This window comes from Ceratotherium simum, chromosome 4, assembly GCF_057802395.1.
Source record: "Ceratotherium simum simum isolate JZ-2026a chromosome 4, ASM5780239v1, whole genome shotgun sequence".
NCBI classification, from domain to species: Eukaryota; Metazoa; Chordata; class Mammalia; order Perissodactyla; family Rhinocerotidae; genus Ceratotherium; species Ceratotherium simum.
Window position 1 is genome coordinate 29,087,456 of NC_141903.1, and position 12,371 is coordinate 29,099,826.

The 12,371-nt window shown below is 36.7% G+C and overlaps 1 protein-coding gene across 1 annotated transcript in view; it reads right to left on the reverse strand.

Moving 5' to 3' along the window:
* The window catches only part of SPINK5 (serine peptidase inhibitor Kazal type 5), a 74,990-nt gene that overhangs the window by 25,110 nt on the left and 37,509 nt on the right, over positions 1–12,371 (reverse strand). Inside the window, exons 15-20 of the mRNA XM_087430292.1 lie at positions 11,276–11,403; positions 8,574–8,622; positions 6,704–6,831; positions 5,050–5,137; positions 2,505–2,632; positions 1,791–1,857 (exon numbers count right to left, since the gene is read on the reverse strand). Of these exons, the coding sequence (XP_087286418.1) occupies positions 1,791–1,857; positions 2,505–2,632; positions 5,050–5,137; positions 6,704–6,831; positions 8,574–8,622; positions 11,276–11,403 (588 nt within the window). The remainder of the gene's footprint in view (positions 1–1,790; positions 1,858–2,504; positions 2,633–5,049; positions 5,138–6,703; positions 6,832–8,573; positions 8,623–11,275; positions 11,404–12,371) is intronic.

The window sequence follows — 12,371 nt, forward strand, 5'->3', positions numbered from 1 at the left end:
TTTAGGGGATCTTGGAAAATAACTCTAATAAATCCTATAGGATTCCTACTCTTAGGGTTTTATTTTTCTAAAATGTCATCGCAAATCAGATGAGTATGTTCCTTCAGACCAGTAAGCAAAATCGAAGTATTTTACTTCCTTCAGAGAAATTGAGAATATTTTTCTTCTTCCACATGAGAGTCCTTCAGATATTTGGAGAAAGCTTTATTATCCTTCTCCCATATCACCCTATGTTCTCTTCCAACAGCTAAACATCCCCAGATACTTCAGTCATTCTGTTTCAATCATTTGCACCATTTCTCATTCTGAATTCTTCCCCTTTCCTAAAGAATTTAACATAATATTCCAGGTACGGCCAGACAAGAACTAGCATGTTGACAGCTATATTATATTGTTAATTAGAATTCCAATCTGCCACCAAGAGACCTTAGGTGAGGGGTGTGGCCTCTCTGTGCCTCAGTTACCTCATCTTTTAAATGGAAATATTAATAGTATCTATTCCACATGGTTAAAATAATAACGGCCAATATGCATTGAGTACTCAATATACATCCTGGATTGTTGTGAGAATAACATGAGATAATACACGTCTGTAAATCTATAATAACTAACATCTAGGAAGTACTCAGCAAATGTTTGTTCCAGAGTTGTGTGAGGAATTGAGAGAGAATAAGCAAATCACTCAAGATCAGAGAGTTAATTACTGGTGCCAATTAAGATTCAATTTGTGTTTTTTTCTGTATCTTTTAGTTCAAGTTGAAACTCAATGAGGACAAGAGTGAGTTTTTCTCCCAGCTCTGCTTCAAAGTTCACTGCCACATTCCTTAACTGGTCATACTTAGCAAAAGAAATATATTATGAGAGAATTGTTTATAGTAACTAACATGAAATCAGAAATTGTCTCATACTGAAGAATTTCCTCTCGTAAATGTTCAAAAGTGAATCATACTAGCTACTCATATTATTTTTAAATTCAGACTTACAATTGTGGGAAATACAATTGTAAACAATACCGAATTCCAAGTGTGATACTTTTCGTTAGAGGTTATTTTTAATATCGATAGTTTTCGATGGGGGCAAGAAAATGACCACAAACCTTGAAAAATCTGCCTGGAATCAGTCTTTTTGCAACCAAGAAAAAAATTACTTGGGAAACTTGCTTTTCTATTTTTCCCAAAAATGCTGGTACCAGAAATAATTAAAGGTAAAGCAAGAAACACACCTGGTTTGACCAAACATGGTCATTCAAAACTACATAACGTGTTAGGGATAATGCTAGAGTTGGTGTCAGGAAGTCTACATTTGAATTCTATTGTTTCCACTTTCAACTGTGAGAATTTTGAAATATGAAGATATGGATTCTGATACCAACACTCCCACTACCTTTATAAGCAAGTTCTTCTTTCTCTCCAGATTTTAAACCTTCATTTAAAAATATGGGAGTGGAGTAAATCGAAGATTTGCAAACTATGGCCTGTGAGCAAAATCTGGCCCACCATCTTTTTTTTGTAAATAAAGTTTTATTGGCACAGCCATGCCCATTTGCTTGCACATTGTATATGGCTGCTTTACAGCTGCATCAGTAGAGCTAAGTAGTTGTGACAGAGACTGAATGGCTACAATCTAAAATATCTACTATATGGCCCTTTAAGAAATATTTTGTCAACTCCTTGACTAAATAAACCTCGAGTTCTCTCATATAGGCCTTCAGTAATTCTGTGATTTATTTTTAAAGAGACACTGCAAAACCTTGTCCTTACATTGTGGTACGAACTTTCCAGGACAACTACCTTTTTAGCTTCTCTCTTAGCTTTTGCTCTAGATTCAGCTTCTTCTTTTTCTTTTGCTTCTTGCTGGCTGTAAGAAGAGGGAGGGAAAAGAATCATTTCTAGCACCCGATACATATTATCCTAAAGGGGAAATCTCTCTGGTAGATTACTTCTACGCCTCTACCAACCTAGCTTGGGAGTAGCACGGTAAATGCACACCCCTCCACACTGTTCTCCTTGTTATTAATGTTGCGTAAAGAATAAGACACACATGCCTCAGCAAACCAGTAAATAAATTTTCACTACTGTATTTCTTTTGGAAAATAAAGATATTGTCCTTTTCCCCTGAAAGCAACTAAGATACTTAAAAATATTGACTAGATGTTAGCAAACTTTCAACTTGTTAGCACCCAGTGGTTACATCTTTGGATTATTCATGCTAGTATATACGCAGAGAACAGAAATCCCAGTCCTTGTCTGCCATTAACTCTGGGGGAATTTGCCCTTAGCACGTGGTCCTCCCTGGATGGCAATTCAAGTACCTCTCAGAACACTGACAACACTAGAAAGAAATGCGCTAAGTATATGGCTTTCTAATAGTAAATCCCCAAACTCAATGCAAAGGTAGCCTTCATTATCTACCTCCTAGAGAAAACCTTTGATATCATCTCTCTTGCCCACCCCAGAGCTATCTTCTCCTACACTCAGCAGCAGAGTGGCTGCAGCTCCACTCACAAGAATGCCTGACACATGGAGCAGGTGTTGCCATGGATTTTTCCATCTAGGCCCTCAATGGGGTCATTCTCTCTGGTGCAGGGAAGTCGTCCATCTCTCACATAGTTACGGTATTCGCTGCACAGCTCCTGCCAAATGAGGGAGGATTTAAGAATCAGGTAACTAAATATTGGAAAGCTTCCTCCACATTACCCCTTTGAAAACTATGATATAATGCCCCAAGATGTAACAGATGTATCAAAAAGGTGATACAGTAGGTCGATATTAGCCAAGATGATTTTCAGAGGCCTAGGTCACACACTATTTGGAATACAAGATTGCTGCTACTTATCTCATTAGAAATCTTCAATTTAATTCAAATATTATTCTGAGCTAGGCACTGTGAGAGATACAAAGAATAATAATTTATTGTCCCTTTTGTAAAGGAATTTGTGGTTGGCAGAATAATAGCAAGCCACCACCCCCTAAATTCATCCAAGTCCTAATATCCAGGACTGGTGAATATATTAACATACAGGGCAAAAGGGACTTTGCAGATGTGATTAAGTTAAGGACCTTGAGATGGAGAGATTATCCTAATGTGCCCAATGTAATCACAAAGGTCAGTCCCTAACACTGGAAAAGTGAGACAGAAGAAAGAATAAGAGGGAGATGTGACTACAGAGGAACAGTCAGAAATGCAATGTTGTTGGCTATGAGGATGATGGAAGGGGTCCAAGAGCCAAGGAACATGGATGGTCTCTAGAAGCTAGAAAAAGCAAAGAGAGAGATTCTCCCCTAGAGATTCCAGAAAGAGACAAAGCCCTACCAACTTTTTGATTTAGCCTAGTGAGAATCTGTGTCACACTTCTAACCTTAAGAACCATGAGATAATAAGTTTGTGTTGTTTTAAGCCACCAAGTTTGTGATAATTTGTTAAAGCAACCATAAAAACCTGATACACAGTTTTTAGTTGGCTTGGAGAAAATACATAGAAACATCTGTAAGTTAGAATAAAACAAATGATATAATTGAGAAATAAAGGAAAACTGCTAGCATAATAGATGATAGAGCTGTTAAATATATTGTATAAATGGGAGAAATCTTTAGGGAGCAGAAAATACTTAATCTGAGCCATGAAAAGCGGCCAGAATTTTGACAGATAGAGGGAAGGGACAACTGAGTATGAGGAAAGCCATATAGAAGGTAAAGTTCAGTGTATCTATAATATTGAGGACTTAAGACATGCGAGGGACTGTGCTATTAATACATGGATAAATTCCTTGGGATTTCATACAAATAATATACATAATAATAATAATATCTTTATTTTATAAATGAGGAAACTAAGACACAAAGAGGTTAACTGTCTGATCTCACTGGTAAGGAGATGGAGCCAGTATTTGAACCCTGATTGTGTGAGTCCAGAGTCCAGAGTCCAGGTTTTTAACCACGATGTTACTGAATCCACAAGATGGGAAGCTTTGAATCAATGCTTGGCATGTCCAGGAAGCAGCAACCAGTATGGCTGGCATAAAGGTAGCAATAAGTAGAATAGCAGGAAATGAGGTCTGAGAGGTGGCAGAAGTCAAATCGTGTATGACATTGTAAGCCACTAGAAGGACCTTGGTTCTTCCTCTGAGTGAAATAAGAAGCAGTGGGTGGCATAATCTGCCTTATGTTTTTAAATAGTTACTTTGGTATCAGAGTTGAGAGTAGATTCTTGGGAGCAATGGTGAGAGGAGGGAGAGTAGTAAGAAATGAGATCTTCCTAATTAGAAAAAGATAAAGGAAAGAAGCGATGAAGACCTGAGGCACAGCCTGCAGGAATGTTACAAATGGCAGTAGGGTACAGAATCTAAAGTGCATCATGGGTTTTAAGGCCAGAACTTGTGGTCCAATTGCTAGCTCTCAAATTGCTAATACATTTCCTAACTTTTTATCTGAGCCTCCAAGTCCTCTTCTATAAAATGCAGATAATAATACATACCTTGAATGGTTACTACAAAGATCAGTGATAAAAGTTTTATACCCTGTGGCATACAGTAACAACTAAATAGTTAAAAGCCATCACCATCATCATTGTCATCATGAATACCATGTGAGATGTACAGAATGCAAACACAAGGCTCAAAGAGGCTCTTAAGTAATTTTCCCAAAATCTCACAGAGAATTAATTGTGATGAAACCTAGTTTTTTAATTTATTGTTATTATTAGCTAAACACCCTTATCCAAAAAGGTATGGAGAAAAATTTAAAATCTGCCTTTATTGGTTTGCATTTATAACAAGATAGGAACAAGATACACTTCTTTTTTTGGGATAATATAATTCACATGGTCAGTGGAGAAAAGGATGATTGCCTCCTCTCTAATGCACAAGCAACCAGATCAGATTTGGTGTGGATAAATTGAACAAAGAAGAAGGGATTTCTTTATACACAAGAATCTAGATACATTTTCTTGTTTGCAAAGTCACCAAGAACGCTGGGATTAGGAGGAGGGAGTGCTAGTCTTGCCTAGAGAAAATGGAATACTTATGTGGCTCTGGTGATTTGAAACAACTACCTGTACTGCTTCTCTCTTAGCTTTCTCAGCCTCAACTTTCTTCTTTCTTTCCTTGCCATTATTTTTCTTTTCTTCTTCTTCACGTTTGCTGCAATAAAAAAGAAAATACAAGCTAAATACAATTTCCCATTGTCTTTGGTAATGTATTTTAAAAAGAAATGAGAATCTTCCAGACCAAAGGTTAGATTCAGTCTTTAGCACAAATTCATCCAGTCTAAAATGTTCTATTGCTTTGCCCAAATACAGATAAATGCAGTAGTTCACAATCCTGCTTTAAAAAATAAAACTAGCATGCTTTTTTATCAGTATGTGACCACAGGGTGATCTTTTTCCTTTAGGTCAGTGACTTCAATCAATGATCTGAACAAAGCCACAATTGCCTTAATTAATTCTTCCTACCTAAGTAAATAGCATATCAACGATGGAAGCAAGGGGTGATACCAAATCAGACAATGGGCCCATAATCAAAACAAACTATGTTTTACTATAAAATAAAAATGTTAAATATTATTTTAATGGCATTAATATTCAAGTTAAAATCCGAGTTTTAAGTGCAATAATGATTCAAGTCCAAGAAGATGCAACAACCGATTTTTTGAGGTCGATCAGGAGCCTAAAATTCTGGCATTTCTGCCGTTTTCTACTGACATGTAGCATATCAAAGCTGGAAAATCCTTAGCATTTATCACATCTAAACTAGTCATTACCGTAGCTCTAGCAAATTGAGCCAGTGAGAGAAGAACTCTGATTTCTTGAATCTCAGGCCACTGTGCAATCTATTGGCCTACTCTGTCACTCTCTCCTTTAAGGAACAATGTGTATATGCTTAAGATTGGACAAAACATGTGAAAGTTAAGGGACAATAACTTTGCACCTCTTTCAACAGATATTATTTAAATATTTGTCTCAACACTTATTTTAGCGTGAAGCTCGTAGGGGAGTAGGAATCTAAGAAGGAGGAGAATCAGAGGTGGTAATAATAAACTTCTCCTATATTGTCTTACACAGTGGAGCTCTGGCCCCACTCAGCAAAACAATGGCCTAGAAGGCTCTGGACCTGGCTTAACAAGAAGACATTTTACTAAGCAGCTATTACATGGATCTGCCTCTTAGGGGTTTCACTCTCTACACTAAGCCACTTACCAAAGAATTTATTTCACCTGCATATGGTCATGTCCCTGAAAGGATAAATACAATCCTCTCTATTCCATTTATTGTTAGGGTTATTTTAACAGTCCTTACATACTGTCCCCCCAGACTTCTGCCCAGCTGGCTTTCCCTTAACCAATATCTGAATATACTCACAGAATCAGAATATGTCACAGGTAGGAGAGAGATCAAAGAGATCATCCCATCCAGATCATAAAACTTCTACTCTCTTTGTTATGAATGAAGATTATCAAGTGTTAAAAATATATTAGCACTAAATTGAGACTTCTCCCATGACTTAACTAGAAGACAGAAGGATAATTGAATAAAGAACAACATTTTGTCACTATGTGATTCATTATTACTTAATGTCTTGTCCATATGCTTTTAAAATTATCTAGCACACAACCCATGGTATATATTCTACACATTTCTGAAGAAACCACGACTCAGAGATGATCAATAATGAAGAGATTCAGTGGAAGAGATGAGGGTAGATACTCACAACACACTTGCACACATGGCGCACTTGTTTCCATGAATTTTGCCATCTGGGCCACGGATAGGATCATTCTCCCTCGTGCATATGAGCATTCCATTCCTCACTTGGTTCCGAAATTCACTGCAGAGTTCCTGGAAAATGAAGAAAATACTTTCTCATAACGGTTTTCTACCCTTCCTGTACCTTTGTCTATTATGAGGAATAAGTGAGGAATGAGTAACGCAGAGTTAGAAGAAAAAATAAAAGTGATTACATGTAGCAGTAAATCAATAAGTACTTACGAAACTTCCACCACGGACTCAAAATTGTCCCAGCACTACAGTAGATCTATAAATATTTATCATCATCATTCTCCTAAGGGTACTCATAATTTAGGTGCAGAAGAAGGCTGGCAAAATTGGTAGAGACCAATACAAGTACATATATTGTGTTGTGTTGTGCATCACAGTCTATACAAGCTGTGAAAAGTCAAAGATGGGGAGATTCAATAGGCCTAGAAGGGCCTTCCTTCTGGGAGAAATGGAATATTGCTGAGTCTTCACGAGAAAGAAGGAAATCTTGCCATTTGTGACAACTTGGATGTACCTTGAGGGCATTATGCTAAATGAAATAAGTCAGAGAGAGAAAGTTAAATATTGTATGGTATCCTTTATACGTGAAATCTAAAAAATCCAAACCTCATAGAAACAGAAAGTAGAGTGGTGGTTACAAAAGGCTGGAGGTGGGGGAAATGAGGGGATGTTGGTCAAAGGGTACAAACTTCCAATTATAAGATAAATAAGTTCTAGGGGTCTAATGTAAAGCATGGCGACTATAATTAAAAATATTGTACTATCTACTTGACAGTTGGTAAGTGAGTAGATCTTCCACGTTCTCACCACAAAAACGAAATGGTAATTATGTGAAGTGATGGAGGTGTTACAGGTGTTAGCTAACGCTATGGTGGTAATCATTTTGCAATATATAAGTGTACCAAATCAACATATTGTACATTTTAAGCTTATAAATGTTATATATCAATTATATCTCAATAAAGCTGGAAAAAATAACACTAAAATAACGTGCAATATATATATAGCTGAGCTTTCATTTGTCTTTAGAAAGCTGAGAAAGAAAAGAAAAAACATGCTCAAACTAAGAAATAAAAATATATCTGAAATAAAGATATGGAGAAGAGAACAAGTATGAGGCCTGGAGAAACTGATACCTTTTGGAGAGTTAATTGATAAAGTCTAGGGACGGCAGAATCAGATTGAAACAGGAGAGTAACAAGAGGCGCGGAGAGAAGGGGGAATGTGTTAGGACCATTTGGAAAATCTAAGAGGACTTGGAAACTGATCAAATATTATGGATAAAACAAGTTTTCAATTCTAAATTACCAATAAAGAGATGGTTCCAGCTGACAGAAAGACAGTTATTGAGAAACTGACTCAGTTTAAAGGTAAACTTTTAAACTGTGTCAACTTTCCCCAAATAATTATTAGGCTTATACTTTTGCAGCTATTGTTAGGAAATAATAAATAAAGATAAATCTTGTATATGGCTATTTTACGAGAGTAATTCAATGTCTACATACAGATGTATGTGCCTGACAACAGAAATCTAAGAAAAGCCAAATACAGGGACTATCCCTTAAAAGTAAGTTAACGCTACACTTTTTATGAAATAAATCTCAAAATTTGAATTATCATGAAATACAATTAGTACTCAGGAAACTTCTAACCAAGACCCTTTTTTTCAGGTTAAAGATTTTCTTTGTTCATTTCAAGAATGAAAATTGAACAGGAAAACATTTATGCTTATGAAATATCTAAAATGCTATTGTAGAGAAAAACATGTCAGGACATAACATCAGCATTCCTGACAAAATTACCTCTGCAGCTTCTCTTTTAGTCTTTGCTCTCGCTCTTTCTTCTTGTTGACTATGAGGAACAGGGGAAAAAAGAGAAGAAATGGATCTCAATACAATAGAGTAGATCCTTAACATTCACAAGTTGATCATTCCTTGCTTTGACTGTTCTCAAGCAACCCCAAAGAGCCACTCATTGTCATTTATAATTTTATTGGATAATAAATTAGAATGATTCACCTCACCTCAAGAAATGATATGCAAGAGGCAGTCCCTTAATTAATGAGTAAATCTATTCAGCTTTCCAGCAAATATACTGAATTAAGACTTTCTTATTTCCTGACTCTTTTTCATCTGCAACAACTCTGTATATAGAGGTAATATTCGGCTTCTGGGAGGCAATATAGCATGGTGGTTAGGACGAAAGACTCGAGCCAGGTTGCACACGGAACATAAGTTTCTTAACCTCTCTCTGCCTTCTTTCTTTTTGAATGGGGAAAGGAAGGGAAGGGATAGGAGAGGAAATAAAAATATCTTTCTCATAGGATTGTTGCAAGAATTAAACAGGTTGACACATGTAAAGCAATTAAAATAAGTATCTGACACATAATAAAGTGATTGATAAAAGTAATATAAGGGATCGATATCACCAGCATTGTAATTATTATTGAAAGTGAGCCCTCCAAAAATAGGTGTATGATGGCAATGAAGTGAGAGTGAGAGCTCTTAACCATTTTGGATAACTAACGCTATTGCAAATCGAGTTTAGTAGACTCAATCTATGGCATAATTGGATCTATAATGCAAATTCAATCATGCTCTAGAGACAGAAAAAAATTAAATTCGTGAAAATGTTTTAACATGTTCCAATGACCATAAAACTTGCTTGTTGATCAAATTAAAACTTCTTTAAAAGTTGAAAAGACTTTTCATATGTTATAAAAGTGTGCAAGAAATTACTACGGAGGGAAGAATGATTCTTAAAAAAGTCAATAGCCTTTGCTAACATATCCATAAAATATGAGGTAATAAAATTTTACTCCTTTTTGATAAGAAATTTTCATATTGATGGGAGAAACTAAAATAGCTCCCAAATTGTGGGACTTCTCATACTTCTTTATATGGAAACTGATCTAAACTTTACTATGACGGGCCAGCCGGTGGCATAGCGGTTAAGTGTGCATGCTCCGCTTTGGCGGCCCACAATTCGCAGGTTCAGATGTTGGGCGGGCACCAATGCACCACTTGCCAAGCCATGCTGCGGCAGCATCCCATATAAAGTAGAGGAAGATGGGCATGGATCTTAGCCCAGGGCCAATCTTCCTCAGCAAAAAGAGGATTGGCATCAGATGTTAGCTCAAGGCTAATCTTTCTCACACACACAAAAATAATAATAACAATAAATAACAATAATAATAAAATTTTTAAAAAATGAAAAAATAAACTTTACTATGAGTCTAAGTTGACTAAAAAATTTCAGAAGCATGTTCTTTCCACAATGGGATATTACCAGAGGAAGCAGCAGAGCTGACCACTGGGTGGCAGAATTACTTCCTTGTCACTGAAAGATTAACGTAGAGGTAAAGAAAAACAAACTGGTACAAGCCTAAATACAGGCAAATGTCACTACCAGAAGTTGATAATGGCTTTGCTAAATGATCCTATCCTTTCTACACCCTACAATGACAAAGATTATCATTGTTTTCATTTTTCCTATGCTCATATTTCCATCATTCCCATCTTCTCTTAGCCTTTTTTTCATCTATAACTTGTGATAATAGAGAACCTATTTCATATGGTTGTTGTTAAGATTTAATAAGACTACCTAGTCTTAGCTCTTAGCAAGCATATGTTAATTATATGTGTTCAATAAATGTGCATTATGATGATTATATGGTCGTTGTCTTGACTTCCATCTAATAGACTTTTAGTGCTTTCACAGCCCAAACACTATGGGACAAATCTGCTAAGTTATATTGATCTCTACCAGGGAGGACTGAAAGACTGAATCCTTTCAGAGACTCTGGGCATATAGAAAATAAATTGGAGTATCCCTTGGTACAAAGATCAAAAGTCATAAAGAACATCATAGACTCTTATTTGAGGGGATGTATCATGTCGTCTATTCTAAAGTCATACTTTAATCCCCTATACATCAATATCCAACTCCTACACAACAAAATCTCCATTCCTGAAGCAGCCTTTCCCTACCCTAACTTTTGCAAAGTTCATCTTCATGTTGCACCCAAATCTGTCTCCCTGTAGTTCTCATCCATTTTAATACTATTCCACGAGGTCGCACAGAATGAGTAGGAAGAAAGGTAGTGAATTAAAACCAAAAAAACTCCCCAAATTTGCCATACACCATAATGATATATTACATGTAATCTCAACCATTTCCTATTTCAGCTGATAATCCTTCAGAAAACTAAAAGCAATTAGTATGATTATCATAGAGTATTCTCTTTGAATAAAAGATTCTGAGTTCCTTCAGAAATGTCCTGAAAGATATTATTCTGCATCTCTTTACATTACAATAGTTATCATCTGAAAGCTCTTCACTTGTTTTGGGTTTTGTGATTTTTTTGTTTTTTTAGTTCATTTAAATGTGACCCCCAAAACTTAATGCTATGCTGAAGAGGAAAATGCATTATTCACAAATATTTGAAAACTCCCCTTAGCAGTTCCCCGTCCCCACTCCCTTAGAAGCCCTGAGCTCTACTCACAGGAAGACCTCACACATGGAACAGATATTGCCATGCATTTTCCCATCTGGGCCTTTGATGGGGTCGTTCTCTCTAGTGCACAGAAGTTGTCCATCCTTCCTGGATTTGCGGTATTCGCTACACAACTCCTGCAAAATCAAAGAGAGAAGTTCGAGGTATTGAACACAGGTTGGATCAGATTGCAAAAACAGGTGAGGTGTAGACTTTGTTTCTTTTTTTTTTTTTTTTAATTTTTTGTTTATTGCAGTAACATTGGTTTATAACATTGTAAAAATTTCAGGTGTACATCATTGTACTTCTATTTCTGCATGGACCACATCATGTTCACCACCAAAATACTAATTACAACCCATCACCACACACATGCACCGAATTATCCCTTTCACCCTCCTCCCTCCCCCCTCCCCTCTGGCAACCACCAATCCAATCTCTGTCCCTATGTATCCGTCCATTGTTGTCACTATCTACTACTTAATGAAGGAAATCATACGGTATTTGACCTTCTCCCTCTGACTTATTTCACTTTGCATTATACCCTCAATGTCCATCCATGTTGTCACAAATGGCTGGATTTCGTCGTTTCTTATGGCTGAGTAGTATTCCATTGTATATATATACCACAGCTTCTTTATCCATTCGTCCCTTGATGGGCACTTAGGTTGCTTCCAAGTCTTGGCTATCGTGAATAAGGCTGCAATGAACACAGGGGTGCATGTACCTTTGCAAATTGGTGTTTTCAAGTTCTTTGGATAAATACCCAACAGTGGAATAGCTGGATCATATGGTAGTTCTATCGTTGATTTTTTGAGGAATCTCCATACTGTTTTCCATAGTGGCTGCACCAGTTTGCACTCCCACCAGCAGTGTATGAGAGTTCCCTTCTCTCCACATCCTCTCCAACACATGTTGTTTCCTGTCTTGTTAATTATAGCCATTCTGACGGGCGTGAGGTGATATCTCATTGTAGTTTTGATTTGCATTTCCCTGATAATTAGTGATTTTGAACATCTTTTCATGTGTCTGTTGGCCATCTGTATATCTTCTTTGGAGAAATGTCTGTTCAGGTCTTTTGCCCATTTTTTAATTGGGTTGGTAG